Source organism: Callithrix jacchus, chromosome 18 (assembly GCF_049354715.1).
Source record: "Callithrix jacchus isolate 240 chromosome 18, calJac240_pri, whole genome shotgun sequence".
Lineage (NCBI taxonomy): Eukaryota > Metazoa > Chordata > Mammalia > Primates > Cebidae > Callithrix > Callithrix jacchus.
Window position 1 is genome coordinate 11,412,630 of NC_133519.1, and position 23,705 is coordinate 11,436,334.

The window sequence follows — 23,705 nt, forward strand, 5'->3', positions numbered from 1 at the left end:
TGGTGAAACCCCGTCTCTACTAAAATACAAAAAAAAAAAAAAAAAAATTAGCTGGGCATGGTGGCGTGTGCCTGTAATCCCAGCTACTCAGGAGGCTGAGGCAGGAGAATTGCCTGAACTCAGGAGGCGGAGGTTGCGGTGAGCCGAGATCGTGCCACTGCACTCCAGGCTGGGTAACAAGAGCGAAACTCCATCTCAAACAAACAAACAAACAAAAAACATAACCAAGTTTTTTTTTTTTTTTTTTTTTTTTTTTCAGACAGTTTCACTCCTGTTGCCCAGGCTGGAGTGCCATGGCACAATCCTAGCTCACTTCAACCTCCCGGCTTCAAGCAATTCTCCAGCCTCAGCCTCTCAAGTAGCTGGGATTACAGGCAGGTGCCACCATACCCCGCTGATTTTTGTATTTTTAATAGAGGCAGGGTTTTTCCATGTTGGACAGGCTCATCTCAAATTCCTTACCTCACATGATCCACCCATCTCGGCCTCCCAAAATGCTGGGATTACAGGCATGAGCCACTGTGCCCTGCCAGTCTCTCCTTAAAAACAAAACCAGCTGAGCACAGTGACACACACCTGTAATCCCAAAACTTTGGAGGCCGAAGTGGGTGGATCACTTGAGCTTAGGAGTTTGAGACCAGCCTGGACAACATGGCAAAACCCTGTCTCTACAAAAAATACAAAAATTAGCTGGGTGTGATGATGTGCACCTGTAGTTCCTGCTACTCAGGAGGCTGAGGTGGGAGGATCCTTTTTTATGGGGTTGAGGCTGCAGTGAGCCGTGACTGGGTGACAGTGAGACCCCGTCTCAAACACCCCCCCCACTGACCCCCTAAACCCCAAAACCAAACATAGAAGTTACCTTTTCTTTTACCGTTTTCCTTTAAGTTAAGGTACTCTCTCTCCTTCTTTTTTTTTTTTTTTTGAGACAGAGTTTTCACTCTTGTTGCCCAGGCTGGAGTGCAATGGCGTGATCTCGGCTCACCCCAACCTCTGCTTCCTGGGTTCAAGCGATTCTCCTGCCTCAGCCTCCAGAGTAGCTGGGATTACAGGCATGCACCACCATGCCTGGCTAATTTTGTATTTTTTGAGACGTAGTCTTGCTCTGTTGCCAGGCTGGAGTGCAGTGGTGTGATCTCGGCTCACCCCAACCTCTGCTTCCTGGGTTCAAGCGATTCTCCTGCCTCAGCCTCCTGCGTAGCTGGGACCACAGGCATGCGCCACCACTCCTTGCTAATTTTTGTATTTTTAGTAGAGACGGGGTTTCACCACGTTGGCCAGGATGGTCTCTATCTCTTGACCTCGTGATCCGCCCACCTCGGCCTCCCAAAGTGCTGGGATTACAGGCTGAGCTACCGCGCCCAGTTTAATTTTGTATTTTTAGTAGAGACGGGGTTTCTTCATGTTGATCAGGCTGGTCTCCAACTCCCGACCTCAGATGATCCACCCACCTCAGCCTCCTAAAGTGCTGGGATTACAGGCATGAGCCGCCACGCCCCGTCTCCTTCCATTATTAACAGGTGGTCTTTGAGAGAACAATTCAATACAGTTGTTAGTGGTATGAGTGAGCCTTGGAGAACTTGGGAAAGAACTGCAGGAGAGGAATTTGGTTCCAAATCCACTTCTTCGGTGAAACCTCTGATTTAACCAAAACTTTCTCTATTATCCCACTTCACAAAATAAAACAACTCTCTTGAACATCTATCAGTGTTATTTAGTTTTGCTTTCTGGATATTATATTTGCTGTAATTTCTGCTTTTGCTGTATTTATAAACTGGCCAATTTTGCTATCTGTTTTTTGAAGAAAAAAAAATATATATATATTTTGAGACGATGTTTCGCTCTTGTTACCCAGTCTGGAGTGCAATGGCGCGATCTCGGCTCACCGCAACCTCCGCCTCCTGGGTTCAGGCAATTCTCCTGCCTCAGCCTCCTGAGTAGCTGGGACTACAGGTGCGCGCCACCATGCCCAGCTAATTTTTGTATTTTTTTTCGTAGAGACGGGGTTTCACCATGTTGACCAGGATGGTCTTGATCTTTTGACCTTGCGATCCGCCACCTCGGCCTCCCAAAGTGCTGGGATTATAGGCGTGAGCCACTGCGCCCGGCCGAAAATATTTTATTAAATAGAGTTGGGGCCTCACTGTGTTGCCCAGGCTGGCCTTGAATTCCTGGGTTCAAGCAATTCAACTGCAGGGATCAAATTATCCTCCTGTTTTGGCCTCCCAAAGTGCTGTGATTAGAGGTGTGAGTCATCATGCCTGGCCCTGTAGCATTTCTTAAGGAGAAGGATCACCTCTCTTCTGAACTCTGGAAAAAGACCAGGGTGTTGCCTTTGTCACCTGTGCCTGGGTGTCCCTTTCAGACTGAGTGCTTCTTTGAGGAAGAGATGACGAAGGCAGTGACTCAGAGGTTCCCACTTATCCTTGTAATCCACGTCCGTGGTGCCAGGTAACCACCCAGGTTGGTATTTACTACAAATACACTAAGTATCCTAATTGTTAAGGTGTTATCTAGGAGAGTTTAGGAGCTTCTGCCTTTCCAATATCTGGGTCAATTAAACATCCCACATTAAAAGAAAAAACAACTTACAAAAACTTGGGTGGGTGTGGTAGCTAACGCCTGTAATCCCGGTATCTTGAGAGGTCAAGGCAGGCAGATGGCTTGAGGTCAGGAGTTCAACACCAGCCTGGGCAACACGGAAACCCATCTCTACTAAAAATACAAAAATTAGCCTGGTGTGGTGGTGTGTGCTTGAAGTCCCAGCCACTCAGGAGGCTGAGGTGGGAGGATCGCTTGAGCCTGGGAGATGGAGGCTGCAGTGAGCTGAGATTGTATCACTGGACTCCAGCCTGAGTGGCAGAGTGAGACTGTCTCAATTTAAAAAAAAAGCAAAAACAAAAACAGGCCAGGCATGGTGGCTCACGCCTGAAATCCTACTACTTTGGGAGGCCGAGGCAGGAGGATCACTGGAGGACAGGAGTTCGAGAGAAGCCTGGTGAAACCCTGTCTCTACTAAAAAAAAAAAATACAAAAATTTAGTCAGAAATCGCTTGAACCGGGGAGGCAGAGGTTGCAGTGAGCCGAGAACACGACACTACACTCTAGCCTGGGCGACAGAGCAAGACTCCATACAATAAAAACAAACAAACAAACAAACAAATACTATCCCATGGGAGTGTCTCTGAACCTATTCTGGTTTAGGGGATGCCCAATAAAATAAAAATTTTAAAAAAGTATTTTGAAAGCCACCCCAGTGTTCAGGAGGTGCCATCCTGAAAGGACATTTCCTCTTCTGTCCCCACACGCACCACATCTTTTTTGCTGTTCCTTCCCAGGGCAAGGGCTGGTTTGATGGCCCTAATCCTTATATACAGCTTCCTCTGGAATGCAGAGACTTTGCATCCCAGCTAAGGAGTTGGTAAGTGGACTTTACCCTGTAGGACCCAACCTAGCTTCTGAAGGCTGGGGGAGGAGCGGAAATGAGCTCCCGAGAACACACCGGCTGCCTCGAAGATTCCTCCTCTACTTCAAACAGGTACAGGGTAAATATTTGTTGTAACTAAATGAAAACAAAATCCTGAGCCCAGCAACGTAAACTAAGTTAATCTCTTTTTTACATGTCCCAACGGTTAACAGCTAGGAAGCCAGCTTTAATGTTGTTTTAACTGCTGCTGGCATGAGCCGGGTTCCTGCAGTTTGCAGAGCCCCTAGTCTTTACTCTTCTCAGGAAACTGGGATTAGCACCCTACTTCTCTAGGGGCTGACTCTAAGGTGGATTTACTATTCGGGGTTGAGTCTTTTTCAGTTTACAACGAAGGTCATTCCTATTCCGTCCCCGGTTCCCATTCATTCAATAAACAAACGTTTATTAAACACGAAGTTTGTGCCAGTCCCAGTTGCAGGAGTTTGGGATGAAGCAGGGCACGGAACAAGAGATCCTTGGTCTGGTGGAGGTTATCGTAGGACGGGAGGCAAAATGATGAAAATGATTTTTAAAATTATGTGTTATTAACTAGAAAGTTATATTCATAGAAGAAGTCAGGCTGTTAAATGATTGTGGAGGGCATGAGATAAAAGAGAATCCAGGCCGGGCGGGGTGGCTGATGCCTGTAATCCCAGCCCTTTGGGAGGCCGAGGCGGTGGATCACATGAGGTCAGGAGTTCGAGACCAGCCTGGCCAATATAGTGAAACCCCGTCTCTACGAAAAATACAAAAATTAGCCGGGCGTGGTGGCTGCGAGCCTGTAATCCCAGCTACTAAGGAGGCTGAAGTGAGAGAATCGCTTGAACCCGGGAGGCGGAGGTTGCAGTGAGCCGAGATCGCGCCATTTACACTCCAGCCTGGGCAACAAGAGCGAAACTCAGTCACACACAAAAAAATAGAATCCCAAAATCAGGGTTCTGGTTCAGGTCAGGGAAAGGGGAGACCAGCTGAGGTGCAGGAGGCTGTGATGTCGGGGAACAACGGAGATATTTTCTGCAGAAAGTGACGAAAGAGCATGCTGGTTCCTGCAGAGGTAGGTGAAGGACAGAAAGGGCCCTGGGCGGCGATTTCCGTGGAGTAAACCGGAGGCGGGAGGCTGCTTTCCAGCAGAGACCAGAAGATGCTCTGGCCGGTGGTTCCCGTGGTCTGAGCCGGCGGTCACTGGCGGCCCACCGCGACGCCCCCAAAATGGCCTCCGCGCCCCTCGCCGCTCGCGCTGGCCCTCCGCAGCCAGCCGCTCCACGTGACCCAGCCCGCCCCTCGCGGCTGGAGACCCCGGGTCCTGGTCCCCGCGGTTGAAGCCCCGCCCCCTGCGGGAAGCGGACCAACCGGAGCGGGGGAGGGCGGGGCGGGCGCTGGCGGCCCCCGGGGGTGGAGCTCCGCCGCGGAGTAACAGGTTGGTGGGAGGCGAGAAAGGAGGGAGCTCCGAGGACAAGGGGGAGGGCCGCAGCCGCGCGTGCTGTTCTGCCCGAGCTCGAGCCCGAGCCTGAGCGCAAGCCTGGGAGCGCCGAGCCCGGCCAGGGTGAGTGGGCCCGGCAGGGGCCAAGGCACCCGAAAGGAAAGCGGGCCCTCAGGGTTACCTGTGAGGGGCGGGCATCGCCTGAGGCGATGTGAGATGCCCCTCTCCAGGGCACAGGTGCAGAGTGGGAGACGGGAGGAGGGGAGGTTGGGGCGCGGTGAGGTACTGATTAAGAGCCGGCCCCTACCCTGAGGTTCCAGATGCAGGTGGCTGGGAAGATGCCAGGCGAGGGGCACCTGGGGCGAAAGCTGTTCCCAGGACATGAAAGCGTTCCAGCGCCAGATCTCTCTGGAGGTCAGACGCCAGCCCTAGGGGCAGAATTTCTCTCGGAGACCGCGGGGCCTGGGGGAAGGAGTTAGTCCCAGCTGAGCCGGGGAACTGCTGCTGCCTGAGATGCAAACTCGTCAGGGGAGGGCATCTGCAGATGCTGCTTGCCTGAGGTTCTTTCCTGCGCCCTCCGGTCTCAGCTGGCGGCTGTCACCTTCCCGATGGCTTTGAGATGGATCTGGGGTGTGGGATCTTTTCCCCAGCTCTTCACCTCCAGCCGTAGGCAGTGGCGAATCAGAGACACTGAGGGGCAGATGAGAGGGCATCCTCATCTCTTCGCCAGGTGTACAACCATTAGGCTTTCACTTTCTGTCCTTTGCTTTCTTGCCAGGGAGAATCGTTCCTTCTTCCTCTTGAGAAGGGAGAGTACTCTCCAAGAGAGGGATATGAGGAAGCATAGACCCCTGGGCCTGTGTAATGTTGAGAAATACGAATACTTATTTCTCAGGAGGTCACTTTCTGGGGGCGGATGTCAAACCCTTCCTCCAAGTACACATACTTTTCTGTGGTTCTAGATGGGGACCATTGGATGAGGGTTTGGGAGCCCAATCGCAATTTCCTTGATGTCTGGACGTATCCCCATTACTCCCTGGACAACCCCAGGCATCCCTGAGTCCTGAACTGAGGTGGCTGTCAGAATGGCAGCAGGCACTAGGTGCGGGAAATAGGCAGGACTCATCAGGAGACCACCAGACTAGGGGAATTGTAACTCCAAATCCCCAGGACAGATGCAAGGTGCACCTTAGGGCCCAGACAAGACTGAAGGCAAATTTCTTTGCCTTAGGCGGGTGTAAGGGAACTAGAGTCAACCTTAGCTTGGCCCCTTTGAAGCCCTGCCTGAGGAAGGTTGTTGTAATTGGGAAATAATTAGCAACCGCTGTGTTTGTAGATGGGCTGCCTACACATACTTCTGCATCTCTTCTTTCATCCTGGATGTGTGGGAGTCTGGGGGCTGGCTCTGGGGGACCGCTAATCCAGAGATTTGCCGGATTCTAAGAGGATTCTGGCTTCCTAGAACTCTTCCTGTGTTTCCCAGGCTGGCCTGCATGCCATTTCCCTTGTGGGAGGTGAGGGGGGTGTAGGGCTCTTCTCTTTGTGCCAGGGAGGGGCAAACTGAGGGCCAGGGAGTCGGCCAAGACAAGTGTGGGATCAGGAATGCAACTTTGGGAACTTGAAAGGGAGGGGTGGAGGGAGACAAAGTCTCCCTGTCACACACTGGCCTGTCACCAGGTTCTTGTTCATCTGCTCCTCCTGCCTGTTCCCTCCCTGCCCTCTGTCCTCTCCTTCAGAGCTTTGGCTTTGCCATCCAGGCTGGAGAGCCCCTGCCCATGGTCTTGCCCCTGTGCCTCCTCCGTGATGTGGAATTTCTCTGGTCTGCGTTACAAGCTGCCAGTGTAGTCTCCCTGGCCCTCCCCTTTCCCTTGCCTCTCAAACCAGTCCAGCCAGTTTGCAGGGGCCCAGTTCCTCATTGTGTTTTTTCCCTTCTGGCCAAGCAGCTCTAGCCTGGCTCTCGGGTTTCTGCTTTTTCAGTGGACCTAGCCAGGAGTCCACTTGGGGGATTTTTTTGGTTCTATGGGGAACCTTCTTATTTCTGTGACTAGGAAAAAAAGGGTGCCGAGTGATCAAGGTCACTGAGCTGTCCTTTTCTATTTCGACCGTTTGCTTTCCTTGTTTTCTCTGAGGGGGTTCTAATCTCTATACCTTTAGTTCTCCCATTTTCTAAATCTGCCAGCACCAGGCATATTGCCTGGCCCTGTGTGAATCAGTCCTTCCTCCAAACACCCGAAACCACCCCACCCCCACTTGCTGCTAGTCCGGAGACCCTGTCACTCCTAGTTGGAAACCAGATGCATATGGCTAGGCCAGAGGTGATGGAATTGGGGCAGGGCAGGCTAATGAGTAACTCAGGGAGAAGTGGCCGTCTGGTATAGGTGTAGTGTTCTCCCACTCCTTGCAAGCTGGAAAAACAGAGGCAGACAGATGCAGCTGAATTAGGTGGTGGTCTGGTCTCTTCCCGGAGTGCAGTTGGTGCGGAGAGCCCTGGGCATGTGACGGGGGAGAGAAAATCAGGGTCAGGCATCTGGCGAGGGCGCAGGCCCTGGACTCCACGTTGCCTGGCCCTTGATCACTGTTTACCTGCCTGCCTCTGGGGCTTACGCAAGGCCTCAGAGCTGCCCTGCTGCCTTGGTCCCGCCCCACTGTCCTCTGTAACCGAAGGCGGGTAGGTTTCGGGTTTTCCATGTTGAATCATTTAGAGCCCTGCTTTCTGACCCACCCCGAAGATCCTTTTAGCCCTCCTGGCCCCTGATCCACATGTCCTTGGACCGGAGGTGATTGAGGCTGGGGAACTAACTTAACCTGGGACCTAGGGGAGTGCTCGACACTGCCACTGAGCAATTTAGTGCTGTTGTCCAAGGGGCTGTGCCCTCTGCTGGGCCTAGGCTGGGAACTCCTTGACCTGGATCTGGAAGCTCAGTAGATGTACTGACAGGGGAGACTGCATCATGAATAAATCATGTGGCTTCTGAGAGCTGGCAATGTAGGCACATCTGGTTCTAAGATCACGGCTACATAGGGCAGCAAGTCTGAATCAGGAGGAGGTCCTGTTACTAAGGCAAAGTAGATTTGTCTAGGGCAAATCTCCCCACGGCTGTGCAAGTGGGCTTTAGTTCAGGATACAGCCTTTAACAAATATTTGTTGGTATCTACCACGTGTCCAAACACCCGGAGACACAGTGGTTAGCTGATAGCCATGGTCTTTGCCCTCCAGGAGCTTATTATCAAGTAGGGGAGACTGACAGGAAATAATTACTCCAATAAATGTATAAATATAAACTGGAGTAAACCTACTGAAGGACAACTGTATAGCGTATAACGTGAATCCGACCTGGTTTGTGGGAGGCTGATTTGTGAGAAGTGGGCTGGTTTGTGGTATGAGTGGTCAGGGAAGGCTTCTCTGAAGAAGTGACATCTTTCTTTCTTTTTTTTGAGACAGGGTCTCACTCTGTCGCCAGGCTGGAGTACAGTGGTGCGATCTTGGCTCACTGCAACCTCTGCTTCCTAGGCAAGCGATTCTCCTGCCTCAGCCTCCCAAGTAGCTGAGATTACAGGCATGCACCACCACACCCAGCTAATTTTTGTATTTTTAGTAGAGATGGGGTTTCACCATGTTGGCCAGGATGGTCTCAATCTCTTGACCTCATGATCCACCCTTCCTGGCCTCCCAAAGTGCTGGGATTACAGGCGTGAGCCGCCACACCTGACCGAAGTGACATCTTTCTATGAACCAGGTGAAGCCAGAAAGTGCCTGTTGGACGAAGTGCCATGTATGAAGGATATTTGTTGTCAGCTTTGTGACAGTCACACTGCTAGATGTTTTTATGCTTAATATCTTATCTTTTATCTCCTTTTTATTAAATTAGAGCCCAAGTTCAATAAAGTACAAAAATCTTTTTTTTTTTTTTTTTTTGAGATGGAGTCCTGCTCTGTCACCAGGCTGGAGTGCAGTGGCACAATCTCAGCTCACTGCAACCTCTGCCTCCTGGGTTCAAGCAATTCTCCTGCCTTGGCCTCCCCAGTAGCTGGGATTACAGGCATCTGCCATCATGTCCAGCTAAGTTTTGTATTTTTGGTAGAGACAGGGTTTCACTATGTTGGCCAGGCTGTTGTCTAACCCCTGACCTCAGGGATCCGTCTGCCTCCCATGGTCCTGGGATTACAGGTATGAGCCACCCTGCCTGGCCTAAATAAAGTACAAAGGTCTTAAGTGTATAACTTGGTAATTTTTTTTTTTTTTTTGAGACGGAGTTTCGCTCTTGTTACCCAGGCTGGAGTGCAATGGCGCGATCTCGGCTCACCGCAACCTCCGCCTCCTGGGATCAGGCAATTCTCCTGCCTCAGCCTCCTGAGTACCTGGGATTACAGGCGTGCACCACCATGCCCAGCTAATTTTTTGTATTTTTAGTAGAGACGGGGTTTCACCATGTTGACCAGGATGGTCTCGATCTCTTGACCCCGTGATCCACCGGCCTCGGCCTCCCAAAGTGCTGGGATTACAGGCTTGAGCCACCGCGCCCGGCCTTAACTTGGTAATTTTTTTATTGTTATGTATACCCATATAATTGTTTATGATCTCATTCTGACAGATAATAACCTTGCGGTGGTATTATATCTATTTTACAGATGAGGAAACTGAGGCACAGAAAAGTTGTGGGGTTTTTTGTTGTTGTTGTGTTTGAGACAGGCTCTTACTCTATCACACAGTCTGGAGTGCAGTGGTGCGATTACAGCTCACTGGAGCCTTGACCTCCTGGACTCAGGTGATCCTCCTGCTTCAGCCTCCATAGTAGCTGGGACTACAGGTGTGTCCACCATACCCCGCTAATTTTTTTGTATTTTTTATAGAGCTGGGGTTTTGCCATGTTGCTCAGGCTGGTCTCAAACTCCTGAGTTCAAATGATCTGCCCATCTTGGCCTCCCAAAGTGCTGGGATTACAGGCATGAGCCACCACACCAGAAAAGTTACGATTTGCCTGAGGTTGGATACATCAAGTGAGGAGCAGAGATAGGATTCCAAACCAGATCCTGACTCTAGTCCAATGCATTTTCTACTGGATGAGTGGCTTGGAGAAATGTTCTACCCTTCGGCCTTCACACACCTTTTAAGAGGGGGTGGTAAAAGTTTGTGTGTGCTGTCTCCTCGGGGAGGGTGCATCGCTTTCATCATTTCCTCATGGAGTCCCAGGGCCAAAAAGATGAAGAATTATTCCTAATAAAGGGATCTCCCCTCCCCGTTCTTTTCTCTTGAAAATTGCTGGGAATTCTAAGAATGCTCTTCTTTAGATAGGAGACCTTCCCCACCAAGCCCTTTGTCACCTGTAGCTCTGCCTCTCCCATCCCTTCCCCTCCCCTCTCATCTCACCTTCATTTCCTGGCTTGCTAGCGCTTTACAGTCTCTGAAAGGGGCCTTGCCAAGTTTCCTTGGCCCAGAGCTCCACGGGGAGGTTGAGTTGGCTATGTTTGTGTTTCTGTCTGGCACGTTAGAGGCTCCTCCTCCAGTTTGGTGCTAGGCTCTGGTAGAGACTAGCGGAAGGGGTGGGGAAGCTGAATTTTTTTATTTGCTTGGAAGATAATCTCTCCCCCGCCGAGTTCCTGGAGCCAGAGCCTACCTGGAATACATTCCATTTGCTGACTCTGAGCTCGAGCAATGTGGACCTGGGAAGCTGGCCTATGGATAGTGTTGGCTCTGGCTGTTAGCTGAGACAAGTTTACTTGACCTGGGGCTCCTTGGAGTGGCACAGTTTTTAAACCATATTTAAATCTTTTCTTGAATAGATAATACCTCCACATGGTTCCAAATTCAAAAGGGACAAAGAGATAGACAGTAAGAAAGTCCACTCCTTTCTGCTCTTCCAGAGAACAGAAACTCTCCCATCCCTGTTTCTAGTACTTACTAGAAAGGCATCACTGCTAGCAGTTTTTTTAAGTTTCTTTCCAGAAGTGGGATGATACACTTTTATTTAAAAATTTTTTTATTTATTCGTTCTTGTTACCCAGGCTGGAGTGCAATGGTGCGATCTCGGCTCACCGCAACCTCCGCCCCCTGGGTTCAGGCAATTCTCCTGCCCCAGCCTCCTGAGTAGCTGGGATTACAGGCACACGCCACCATGCCCAGCTAATTTTTTGTATTTTTAGTAGAGACGGGGTTTCACCATGTTGACCTGGATGGTCTCGATCTGTTGACCTTGTGATCCGCCCACCTCGGCCTCCCAAGTAGCTGGGATTACAGGCGTGAGCCACCAGGCACGGCTAACTTTTGTATTTTGTGTAGAGATGCAGTTTCACCATGTTGCCTGGACTGGTCTTGAACTCCTGAGCTCAAGCAGTTGGCCCGCCTTGGCCTTCCAAAGTGGTGAGATTACAGGTCACTGCTCCTGGCCATCAAGCAAAATCCTTAAACTTTTAACAAAGCCTAGCTCCCCAGGGCTGTATCAGAGGAAATGGATTCTTTTAGGTTAGTGAGTCTCAAAGTGTGGTATCTGGACCAGTAGCATCAGTATCACCTGGGGAACTTGGTTAGAAATGCAAATTCTCAGTTCCCAACCCAGACCTACTCAATCAGAAGCTCTGGAGGTTAGGTCCAGCAACCTGTATGTTAAAAGGCTCTCCAGGGGCCTCGTGTTAGTCTGAGAATCCAGTGGTTTATCTGGTAGGAACTGACAAGGCAGTCAGCCCCACTAAAGCTGGGCAAGTAGAAGTTTCATAGTTTCTAGTTAACTCTCTCAGCCTAAACTCATTTCTTCATCTTCTAGGACTCCTCCTATTCATGGAGCAGGCACCCAACATGGCTGAGCCCCGGGGCCCTGTAGACCATGGAGTCCAGATTCGCTTCATCACAGAGCCAGTGAGTGGTGCAGAGATGGGCACTCTACGTCGTGGTGGTCGACGCCCAGCTAAGGATGCAAGAGCCAGTACCTATGGGGTTGCTGTGCGTGTCCAGGGCATTGCTGGACAGCCCTTTGTGGTTCTCAACAGTGGGGAGAAAGGTGGCGACTCCTTTGGGGTCCAAATCAAGGGGGCCAATGACCAAGGGGCCTCAGGAGCTCTGAGCTCAGATTCGGAACTCCCTGAGAACCCCTACTCTCAGGTCAGGGGATTTCCTGCCCCCTCGCAGAGCAGCACATCTGATGAGGATCCTGGGACCCAGTGGAATGGAAAGCTACTCCGTTCCCAGTCCCAGGCCTCGCTGGCAGGCCCTGGCCCAATGGATCCTAGTAACAGAAGCACCAGCATGCTGGACCTAGCCCCAAAAGCGGCTTCCCCGGGCAGCACCATTGACACTGCTCCCCTGTCTTCAGTGGACTCACTCATCAACAAGTTTGACAGTCAACTTAGGGGCCAGGCCCGGGGCCGGACTGGCCACCGAACACGGATGCTACCCCCTGAACAGCGCAAACGGAGCAAGAGCCTGGACAGCCGCCTCCCACGGGACACCCTGGAGGAACGGGAGCGGCAGTCCACCAACCACTGGAACCCTAACACAAAATATGACAACCACGTGGGCAGTTCGAAGCAGCCAGCCCAGAGCCCGAGCCCGAGCCCGAGCCCTCTCAGTGGCTTAAGCCGTGCCCGTCAGACTCAGGACTGGGTCCTTCAGAGTTTTGAGGAGCCTCAGGGGAGAGCACAGGACCCTACCATGCTGCAGGTCAGACCCAGCCCCTCCGTGGCTTCCAACTGTCAGCCTCTTCTCCCTTATCATCTCCTTTACCCACTAGCCATAGGCCACCTTGCTAATTCTGGTAGCCTAGGCAGAAACTGTCCTTTTGTTCTCCGCTGTATCTGTCCAGAAAATAGGTAATATTCACATGCACAAGGTATTTCCATGGGTAAAATCCTGAAGAAAATGGACTGAGCTAAAAAATCGTTATTCACAAGTTTGGACCTAGTTGTCATTGCCACAACCATGAACTATGCTCAGTCACCAGCATTTGCCAGGTCTGCAGCACACGTAAGGCAGGCTTGGAGGACACGAGCAGTTTCCTTGGTGCTGTTGCTAAAATTCCACACCTTTCTCTCCTACTCAGGAATGTAAGTGAGGGAGCCACTTTACTTTGAGAGAAATTTAAGTTCATTTTTTTTTCTCTGTTATTTTTCTCTGCAGAGCTTGCACATAAAAAGTATATTTTTCTTTTTCTTTCTTTCTTTTTTTTTTTTTGAGACGGAGTCTTGTTCTGTGGCCAGGCTGGAGTGCAATGGCGCAATCTCGGCTCACTGCAACTTCTGTCTCCTGGGTTCAAGCGATTTTTCCGCCTCAACCTCCCGAGTAGCTGGGACCACAGGCATGGGCCACCACACCGGCTAATTTTTGTATGTTTAGTAGAGACGGTGTTTCACCATGTTGGCCAGGATGGTCTCGATCTCTTGACCTCGTGATCTACCCGCCTCAGCCTTCCAAGTAGCTGGGACCACAGGCACGTGCCTAAGTTCATTTTAAGAGTAAATTATTTATCAGCTGTAGCATGCTAACTGCCATTGGTGACAAATCACTTGCAGCACAGTTCGCAGCTGGTTGAGATGTTTGTTGGGAGAATCTGGTTGGCAGCAATAGTGTAGGGGGCATCTGCATTGGCCTCTCCCTGGCCTGTTGCTCAGGCCTCCGCAGCACGTCTTCTTTGCTGCACTTCAGAGTCGTTCATCATGCTTGAGGGGCCTTGACCCGAGACTGCCTCTTTGACTCCGTCTGAACCCCGTGCATGCTTCTGGCCTAATCTTCCTGTTTCTTGCTTTCTCTTTTAAACAGTTCAAATCAACTCCAGACCTCCTCCGGGACCAGCAGGAGGCAGCCCCACCAGGCAGTGTGGACCATATGAAGGCTACCATCTATGGCATCCTGAGGGAGGGGTGAGTGCCCCCCCCAGCAGCAGAGGCACACCCCTCCCTTTTCCTTCTAGCTTTGTTCCCCACCTTCCCTGATTTTACCCTTTCCCGATGTCTGCTACCTCTTTCCTCCCCTAAACCTTGCTTCTATCCTTTTATCCTCTAGAAGCTCAGAAAGTGAAACCTCTGTGAGGAGGAAGGTTAGTTTGGTGCTGGAGAAGATGCAGCCTCTAGTGGTGAGTGGTCTTCTCCCGATGGGAGCAAGGGTCAAGGTTAGGGCTTTGAGGGCCTCAGGGGATCCGACTTGGACTCACCCCTTTCCTCCCCACCCCCCGTATTTCTGGCAGATGATGTCTTCTGGTTCTTCTAAGGCCGTGGCAGGGCAGGGCGAGCTTACCCGAAAAGTGGAGGAGCTACAGCGGAAGCTGGATGAAGAGGTGAAGGTGAGGAAAGGTTAGAGGTGCCAGAGGTGAAGGAACACAGGGAGAAAGGCTTGGCCTGGAGATGGGCTGGGCTGACTCTTCCAAGCAATGGAACAAGCATGTTTGTGTCTTACGAGACAAGAGACAAGAATGCATGCTAGTTCCAGCAAGGACTTCTGGGGTTTTCTGGGGTGTGGGGAGGTGGAGCACATGAGGAATCTATCTACCTTCCATTCCACTCCCTTTGGGAGTTCCCATTCTGGCTCTGCCCCTTAGTAGCTGTATAAAACTTAAGAAAATTACTTACCTTCTCTGTGCCTCATTTTTTTTTTTTTTGAGACAGAGTTTTGCTCTTGTTACCCAGGCTGGAGTACAATGGCGCGATCTCGGCTCACAGCAACCTCTGCCTCCCGGTCAGGCAATTCTCTTGCCTCAGCCTCCTGAGTAGCTGGGATTACAGGCGTGCACCACCATGCCCAGCTAATTTTTTGTATTTTTAGTAGAGACGGGGTTTCACCATGGTGACCAGGATGGTCTCGATCTCTTGACCTCGTGATCCACCCGCCTCGGCCTCCCAAAGTGCTGGGATTACAGGCGTGAGCCACCGCGCCCGGCCTCATTTTTTTTTTTTAATCATCATCAAAATAATGGCAATAGTAGTAGCTATCATTTATTGAGTATAATTTTGGTAGTATGTGTTGTCCTGGGTACTGTAATTATCTTAGTGACCCTGTGAACACCTATTCTAGACCCTTTTCTGATGAGAAAACAGAAGATCAGAGAGGCTAAGTAAATTGCCTCAGTTAGTTGCAGAGAGGAATGAAAAAAATCCAGGTCAGTTTTATTCTAAAGTTAGTGTACTTTTTTTAAAAGCATGTCTTCTGCCTTTCAGTATTGCTTTGTGTGTAGTTGGTGCTCAGTAAATGTTGGATTGTAAGTTCCTTTGTCTCCTGGAAAGCACTGTAGTGTAATGGTTAAGTGGTTGGCTGTGGAGCGAAGCTAACTGGGTTCAAATCCTGGTTCCGTTACTTGTTGGCTGTGTAACCAACCTTGGGCATGTTCTTTAAATGTTCTAAGCCTCTGTTCCCTAAAGTGGGGATTATGATAGTATTATATTAATTATCTATTGCTGTGTAACAAATTACTTAAATATCTCCTGGCCGGGCACGGTGGTTCACGGCTGTAATCCCAGCACTTTGGGAGGCCAAGGTGGGCGGATCACCGGAGGTCGGGAGTTCAAGACCAGCCTGACCAACATAGAGAACCCCCCCATCCCCCACGTCTCTACTAAAAATACAAAATTAGCCGGGTGTGTTGGCACATGCCTGTAATCTCAGCTACTCGGGAACTGAGGCAGGATAATCGCTTGAACCCGGGAGGCAGAGGTTGCAGTGAGCTGAGATTCTGATATTGCACTCCAGCCTGGGCAACAAGAACAAAACTCTGTCTGAAATAAACAAACAAACAATTTCCCAGTGTCTGAGGACCAAGAACCAGGGATCAGTTTCATAGGGTAATTCTGGCTCTGAGTCTGCTATAAGGTTCCAGTCAAGTTTCTGGCTGTGGCCAAAAGAAGTAAATTGGAGGACCTGGTTCTAAAATGGCTTACTCAGGGCCAGGCATGGTGGCTCATGCCTATCATCCCAGCACTTTGGGAAGTCAAGGTGGGAGGACCACTTGAGCCCAGGAGTTTGAGACCAGGCTGGGCAACACAGTGAGACCCCGCCTCTACAAAAAATAAAAAATTAGTCAGTTGTGATGGCATACACCTGTAGTTCCAGCTACTTGGGAGGCTGAGGTGGGAAGATTGCTTGAGCCCAGGAAGTTGAAGCTCCCAGGTTTAAGCAATTCTCCCTGCCTCAGCCTCCCAAGTAGCTGGGATTACAGACACCCACCACCACACCTGGCTCATTTTTGTATTTTTTAGTAGAGATGGGTTTTTACCATGTTGGCCAGGCTGGGATTATAGGTGTAAGCCACTGTGCCCAGCCAGTTATGAGGATTAAATGTGGATAATACACATAAGGTCCCAAGTACAGTGTCTCTCATACAGCAAGTGTCCAATGAGTGTTAGATATTCCCATTATTTTGAATCTTTTTTATTTGTTTTTGAGACAGGATCTTGCCCTGTTGCCCAGGCTGGCATGCAGTGGTGCGATCTCGGCTTACTGCAGTCTCCGCCTCCTGGGTTCAAGTGATTCTCCTGCCTCAGCCTCCCGAGTAGCTGGGATTACAGGCGTCCACCACCATGCCCAGCTAATTTTGTATTTTTAGTAGAGGCAGGGTTTCATCATGTTGGCCAGTCTGGTCTCGAACTCCTGATATTGTGATCTGCCTGCCTTGGCTTCCCAAAATGCTGGGATTACAGGCATGAGCCACTGCCTGGCCCTATTCTGAGTCTTTGTGAGAGGCTTTCCCCACCCTCCACCTGCTGTACTCTCATTCCCTTTTTCAGAAGCGGCAGAAGCTAGAGCCATCCCGAGTTGGGCTGGAACGGCAGCTGGAGGAGAAAACAGAAGAGTGCAGCCAATTGCAGGAGCTGTTGGAGAGGAGGAAGGGGGAGGCCCAGCAGAGCAACAAGGAGTGAGTGCAGCTGGTGGCGTACCTCGATGCTTGGGGGCCTAGGCCAGGCTTAGAGGCCACTCCTACTTTGCCCCTAGGGTTGAAGGAGACAGAAGGAAATTTCCAGAAGCTCAAAGGGGCAGTGTTGGTTTAAGGACAGGATAGGCCTTTTCTCTTTCTAAAAAAATTATTTTCCTCTACATTCTTTATCAGTAACAGTGGTGGTGCCTGATTTAGAGTTAAGCCACCTGGCTTTGCCTCTGTCTCAGCTTCTTAAGCTGTAAAATAGAATTAATAACCGTACCTACCTCACAGGATCATTGTAAGGATTCATTCATCCATTCAGCAGATGTTTCATCAGGAATGCTATGACAGGCATGAATCCACGTACCCAAGACACATCAGTGAACCCTACAGATGAAGGGCTGGCTCTCCAGAAGTTTAGTTTCTACTGAGAGGGAACAGACAGTAAACAAACATATTATGCAGGTCAACTTGTAACTGTGAGAAGGCAGTAATTATAGCAGGGTAAGGCAGATCAGGAGGGCCAGGTTGCAGGGAGCAGGTTGTAAAGGTCAGGGGCGGCCTCTTCAGGACCTGAACAAAGCAAGTTTAAACAAATGAATAAATATGAATTAAAACATATGATGCGCTTAGAAAGCTGCCTGACACATAGTGTGCAATCATGTTATCTATTATTAGGCTCCAGAACATGAAGCGCCTCTTGGACCAGGGTGAAAGTTTACGACATGGACTGGAGACCCAGGTGGTGGAGCTGCAGAACAAGCTGAAACAGGTCCAGGGTCCTGAGCCTGCTAAGGAGGTGTTACTGAAGGTAACTGGGGTCCTGTGCCCCAGCCTCTGCTTTTTCTCAGCTGGATCATCCTCGCGTCTGCTCATCCGTGGTTTCCCCAAAGTGTGAGGAGCGGGTGTCTGATTGCAGGTACTCCTTAGTGTGCTTTCAGGCAGATTCGGGGGTGCGTTGGGAATAGAGTTGGGATAAAGGAAATCTATCATGCCGCGCTCTAGTACTGGTACTAGAGCATCTGCATCCGGTACTGTGCCTAACACAAAGGTGCTCAATAAATATTTTGCGACTCAGTAAATTGGTGAATAGATGGATCCTAATATAGTCACCCCTGCGCTTCTACCTTTACTTTCTCCAGGACCTGTTAGAGACCCGGGAACTTCTGGAAGAGGTCTTGGAGGGGAAACAGCGGGTAGAGGAGCAGCTGAGGCTGCGGGAGCGGGAGCTGACAGCCCTGAAGGGGGCCCTGAAAGAGGAGGTGGCCTCCCGTGACCAGGAGGTGGAACACGTGCGGCAGCAGTGCCAGCGAGACACGGAGCAGCTCCGCAAGAGCATGCAGGACGCAACCCAGGCATGTGACAAGAGCAGTGTCAGAGAGAAGGGCGCTGCTGGGGAGCAAGGCTGCCTGGGGGTCTGATAGTTTTGGACTTCTCATGGTTGCAACTGGGAACTCCCCCTAAAGGACATGTGAGATCTGCTGAAAACCTTGGCCAGGAAAACTATAAGGGCACAGCGAAGGAGTACAGGCTGGGAGTACCAGGAGGTTGTGTGACAAAAGTCCCAGGGTGGGGCTGGGGTGGTAGCTCACGCCTGTAATCCCAGCATTTTGGGAGGCTGAGACAGATGAATTGCTTGACCTCAGAAAGTTGGAGACCAGCCTGGGCAACATGGAGAAACCCTGTCACCACCAAAAATATGAAAACTTAGCTGGGTTTAGTGTGTGCTTGTAGTCTCAGCTACTTGGGAGGCTGGGGCAGGAGAATCACTTGAACCCAGGAGGTGGAGGTTGCAGTGAGCTGATTTCGTGCCATTGTACTCCAGCCTGGGCAACAGAGCAAGACTCTGTCCCCCCAAAAATAAAAAGTCTCAAGGGGAAATAACTGGGGGAGGTTTCCTGTAGATGATAGAAAGTGGGCTGTGACTTGAGGAGAGAACCTCTGCTAGCATTGTACCAGGTACCACAAGGGTGTCAGGGGGTGCAGCTGGCATGGTGCCCTCTGGGTCTAAGCCTTTCCCTCTACACACTCACACTTTGGTTTGAAGTTACTGCTTCCCTCTGAGCCTTCTGGTGTCCAACTCTCCCCTTCTCTAGGACCATGCAGTGCTGGAGGCTGAGAGGCAGAAGATGTCAGCCCTTGTGCGAGGGCTGCAGAGGGAGCTGGAGGAGACCTCAGAGGAGACGGGGCATTGGCAGAGCATGTTTCAGAAGAACAAGGAGGAGCTTAGAGCCACCAAGCAGGAGTAAGGGGCTTGGTCCTCTCAGAAATACTTGCCCATGATTCATATCCCACTTCCTTTCTCTTTTTAATTTTAATTAATTAATTATTTTGAGACAGAGTTTCACTCTTGTTGCCCAGGCTGAAGTGTAATGGCATGATCTCAGCTCACTGCAACCTCTGCCTCCTGGGTTCAAGTGATTCTCCTGCCTCAGCCTACCGAGTATCTGGGATTACAGGCACATGCTACCACGCCTGGCTAATTTTTGTATTTTTTGTAGAGATGGGGTTTTGCCATGTTGGCCAGGCTGGTCTTGAACTCCTGACCTCACCCACCTTTGCCTCCCAAAGTGCTGGGATTACAGGTGCCAGCCACTGCACCCGGCCCTTTCTCCTTTTTTTTTTGAGACAAGGTCTGGCTCTGTTGCCCAGGCTGGAGTGCAGTGGCACAGTCTGGGCTCACTGCTACCTTCACCTCCCAGGCTCAGGCCATCCTCCCACCTCAGCCTCCCGAGTAACTGGGACTACAGACATGTGCCACCACATCCGGCTACTTTTTGAACTTTTTGTAGACAGGGTTTCATTATGTTGCCCAGGCTGGTCTTGAACTCCTGGGCTCAAGTGATCCACCTGCCTTGGCCTCCCAAAATTCTGGGATTACAGGTGTGAGCGACCACACCTGGCTCACTTCCTTTCTATCCGTGCTATGCTCTTACTCTCCCATGTATCAAACTGTTCTTTTCCATGTTCACCTTCCTTCCTCTTGAGAGCGGGTGCCCAGTGTTTTCACCTCCTTAGAGGTGGGTTTCACTGCCATGTTAACCTCCCCCAGGCATGTGGCCTTACTCTGTTCCCTTTCCCTTTTATTTTACCTTGCCCACTCAGACTCCTGCAGCTGCGAATGGAGAAGGAGGAGATGGAAGAGGAGCTTGGAGAGAAGATAGAGGTCTTGCAGAGGGAATTAGAGCAGGCCCGAGCTAGTGCTGGAGATACTCGCCAGGTGGAAGTACTCAAGAAGGTATTTGGGAATTGGGGGACAGAATGGGAGGTAGGGGTGATGAACACTTGCCTTACCTTTCCATGAGGGCCTCCATGCTAGTGGGGCCATCTCCTGTGTGCTTGGTTTCCAGGCCTCATCCTCCCTGCTCAGCTTGATCTCTTTCCAACACAGCATCGAGCATAGGGTTTCTCCCATCCAAGTACTCACCAGGCCTGACCCTGCTTAGCTTCCGAGATCAGACGAGATGAGGCGTGTTCAGGGTGGTATGGCCATAGACTGAGCAAAGAGGTTTCTAATGGAAAGTGCTCTCAGAAGCCAGGTTGGGGTATAGCCAAACCCTGGTGGCTGCCTCCCAAGAGGCATCATGGGCAGCATCATTTAGGTGGATTTGTGAAACTCCAGGGTCATTTTGCAGGCTCAGAAATCTAATGTGGTCAGCATGGCAAAAGCTGCTTTGTCTTTCAGAGGGGACTCTTACCTACATTTATGAAGAAATGTTGTTTACCATTAGAATTTCAGTTTATTAATTTACATTGAGAAATATCATCACATGGACTGGAATACGTGTGTTGGCATGGCCTGGTTACTAATATAACAAAACTTATTAGAAAAAGTGGCGGGGTGGCGTGGCTCACGCCTGTAATCCCAGCGCTTTGGGAGGCTGAGGTAGGCGGATCACCTGAGCTCAGGAGTTGGAGACCAGCCTGGCCAACATGGAGAAACCCCTTCTCTGCTAAAAATTCAAAAAATTAGCTGGGCGTGGTGGTGCGTGCCTGTAATCCCAGCTACTTGGGTGGCTGAGGCAGGAGAATCATTTGAATCTGGGAAGCGGAGGTTGTGGTGAGCTGAGATGATGCCACTGTACTCCAGCCTGGGCAGCAAGAGCGAAACTCCATCTCAAAAAGAAAAGAAAGAAAAATAGCAGAGTATATGGTAGTATATGGTGTTGCATTGCCAGGCTGGTCTCTAACTTTCTGAGGTCAAGTATATGGACCATATGCCAGAGTATATGGTCTTACATATAAAGGTTACATATAACCCTTTATCCTAATTATGGTACTTTCTGAATTTCGGAAGTGGCTAATAGCTAATAATTAAAACCAGAACTCGTATTTTAATTTTCTTTCTTTTTTTTTTATATTTAAAAAAATACAGAATACTTTACGAATTTGTGTGTCATCCTTGCTCAGGGGCCATGCTAATTTTCTCTGTATCATTCCAATTTTAGTATATGTGCTGCCGCAGCGAGCACTTAATTTTCTTTCTAAAAGAAATCACTGTGGCTCACGCCTGTAATCCCAGCACTTTGGGAGGCTGAGGCGGGTGGATCACGAGGTCAAGAGATCGAGACCATCCTGGTCGAATGGTGAAACCCCGTCTCTACTAAAAATACAAAAAAAGTTAGGGGGGCATGGTGGCGCGTGCCTGTAATCCCAGCTACTCAGGAGGCTGAGGCAGGAGAACTGCCTGAACCCAGGAGGAGGAGGTTGCGGTGAGCCGAGATCGCGCCATTGCACTCCAGCCTGGGTAACAAGAGCGAAACTCCGTCTCAAAAAAAAAAAACCAAATCAGATCTGTGCCAGTATTTATTGTGTCACATATTTTGGTTTTATATTATATGTGTGTGTGTATGTGTGTTTTTCCTGAAGCATTATAGGAAAGGCGACAGGCAGCTGCAGGCATTGATCTGACCTGTGCTGTCAATGTCTCTCCAGGTTGCTCTTGCGTACAGCTGGAGATCCCATGGCCACGCGACATTTGTTTAAACAACCAGTCTTACTAGCAAAACCTTCATGTACTTTCCCTTCACGTTCTTTTTTTTTTTTATTTTGCCCTAGCGGAAATCTGTTTTGCCTTCCCAAACCCTCTGTTAACCTGGGGTTTATTTCCTGGAGTATACGTTGGCGCCAATGTTCCAGTCTTTGCACTGGTATTTTTCTCCCAAAATGCTGGGATTATAGGTGTGAGCCACTGCGCCTGGCCTGTTATTTTTTTTAATGGAGTTGTGTTTTACATGCTATAAAAGTCATCTTTGTGTACAATCTAGTGGTTTTTATTATATTAAGTTATACAACCATCACCACTATTTCATTGCAAAACATTTTTATTACCTGCAAAAGGCCCCATACCCATTAGCAAAGATTCCTCCCACCCAATGGCAACCACTCATCTACTTTTTGTCTCTAGATTTACCTATTCTGGATATTTCTTTTTCTTTCTTTCTTTCTTTTTTTGAGACGGAGTCTCACTCTATTGGCCAGGCTGGAGTGCAGTGGCACCATCTCGGCTCACTGCAACCTCCACCTCCTGGGTTCAAGCGATTCTCCTGCCTCAGCCTCCCAATTAGCTGAGATTACAGGCGCCGGCCACCATGCCCAACTATTTTTTTTTTTTTTTACTAGAGACGGGGGTTTCACCATCTTGGCCAGGCTGGTCTTGAACTCCTGACCTCGGGATCCACCCACCTCGGCTGTGATTACAGGCGTGAGCCGCCGCACCCGGCTTATTCTGGATATTTCACATGATGTATGGCCCTAGGGGTCTGGCTTCTTTTACCTAGCGTAGCGTTTTCAGGGTTTGTCCCTGTGGTAGCAAGTGTGCGTACTTCTTTACTTTTTGTGGCTGAATACCATTCTACTCCGTGGTATAACATATTTAGTCCTGTCATCAATTCATTGACATCTGTGGTGTTTATACATTTGGGCTGTAATGAATAATGCTACTATGAACATTCACGTATAGGTTTTTGTGTGAACACATTTTCGATTCTCTTGGGTTACCTAAGGGTGGAATTGCTGGTGATATAAATGGTAAATCCCTGTTTAACTTTTTGAGAAACTGCCAAACTGCTTTCCAGAGTGACCACGTCATTTTTCATTCCCCCGGCAATGTAGGAGAGTTTCAGCTTCTCCACATTCAGGTATCTTAGTCTGGCTCTAGGTGCCCCATCACCATCCCCCTTTCCTTCCAGGAGCTGTGCCAGACGCAGGAGGAGCTTAAGGAACTACAGGCAGAACGGCAGAGCCAGGAGGTGGCTGGGCGACACCGGGACCGGGAGTTGGAGAAGCAGCTGTCGGTCCTGAGGGTCGAGGCTGATCGAGGTCGGGAGCTGGAAGAACAGAACTTCCAGCTACAAAAGACCCTCCAGCAACTGCGACAGAACTGTGAAGAGGCTTCCAAGGCAAGGGGAGTGGGCACAGGGCTTAGGAGGTGGAGGCTGAGGGTGTCTGGAGGGCTGAGGACCCAGAGGGTGTGGAAAGTTACCTGTCATGGGTATGTACTGACCAGCTCCTGGGTCCTAGGCACGTGGTTAAAAGAAGCCAGGATTTGGCAGGGGGAGGCTGCTGTACTGGTGAAACCCATTGCATCTCTGTAGGGGTGGGATCTCAGGGAAGCGTCTGGCTGGTGGCAGCACCTCTCTTTAAGCCTCATTCTTATGGGCTGTCTTTGGGACAGCTTTCCTGGGCGCAGTCAATGGCCCCAAGCCCTGGGGTCTGAGCTGCCATCCCCCCGAACCGTCCTTAGGCTAAGATGGTGGCCGAGGCAGAGGCAGCAGTGCTGGGGCAGCGGCGGGCCGCAGTGGAGACAACACTCCGGGAGACCCAGGAGGAAAATGACGAATTCCGCAGGCGCATCCTGGGTTTGGAGCAGCAGCTGAAGGAGACTCGAGGCCTGGTGGATGGTGGGGAAGCGGTGGAGGCGCGACTTCGGGACAAGCTGCAGCGGCTGGAGGTCAGTGCCTCTGCCCAGGGTCTGCTTCCTCCCAGC

The 23,705-nt window shown here is 50.3% G+C and overlaps 1 protein-coding gene and 2 non-coding genes across 6 annotated transcripts in view; 1 reads left to right on the forward strand and 2 right to left on the reverse strand.

Moving 5' to 3' along the window:
• Positions 1–3,478: 3,478 nt before the first annotated feature.
• CGN (cingulin) overlaps positions 3,479–23,705 on the forward strand; it is a 29,963-nt gene continuing 9,736 nt past the window's right edge. For 2 of the 4 annotated variants that reach the window (XM_008984366.4, XM_054247439.2), the window contains exons 1-12: positions 4,949–5,009; positions 11,645–12,537; positions 13,633–13,733; positions 13,876–13,945; positions 14,057–14,152; positions 16,587–16,714; positions 17,396–17,528; positions 17,860–18,072; positions 18,814–18,962; positions 19,823–19,955; positions 22,909–23,118; positions 23,463–23,669. In XM_008984366.4, the coding sequence (XP_008982614.1) occupies positions 11,659–12,537; positions 13,633–13,733; positions 13,876–13,945; positions 14,057–14,152; positions 16,587–16,714; positions 17,396–17,528; positions 17,860–18,072; positions 18,814–18,962; positions 19,823–19,955; positions 22,909–23,118; positions 23,463–23,669 (2,319 nt within the window). In that variant the 5' untranslated portion in view covers positions 4,949–5,009; positions 11,645–11,658. Of the gene's footprint in view, positions 3,539–4,948; positions 5,010–9,676; positions 9,695–11,644; positions 12,538–13,632; positions 13,734–13,875; positions 13,946–14,056; positions 14,153–16,586; positions 16,715–17,395; positions 17,529–17,859; positions 18,073–18,813; positions 18,963–19,822; positions 19,956–22,908; positions 23,119–23,462; positions 23,670–23,705 lie in introns of those variants that run through there. The other 2 variants (XM_017966265.4, XM_054247438.2) reach the window with 2 other exon arrangements.
• LOC118149306 (U6 spliceosomal RNA) lies at positions 21,083–21,189 on the reverse strand. Its single transcript, XR_004736696.1, has one exon. It is a non-coding gene; the product is annotated as a U6 spliceosomal RNA (small nuclear RNA).
• Positions 21,587–21,711, reverse strand: LOC118149349 (small nucleolar RNA SNORA44). Its single transcript, XR_004736733.2, has one exon. It is a non-coding gene; the product is annotated as a small nucleolar RNA SNORA44 (small nucleolar RNA).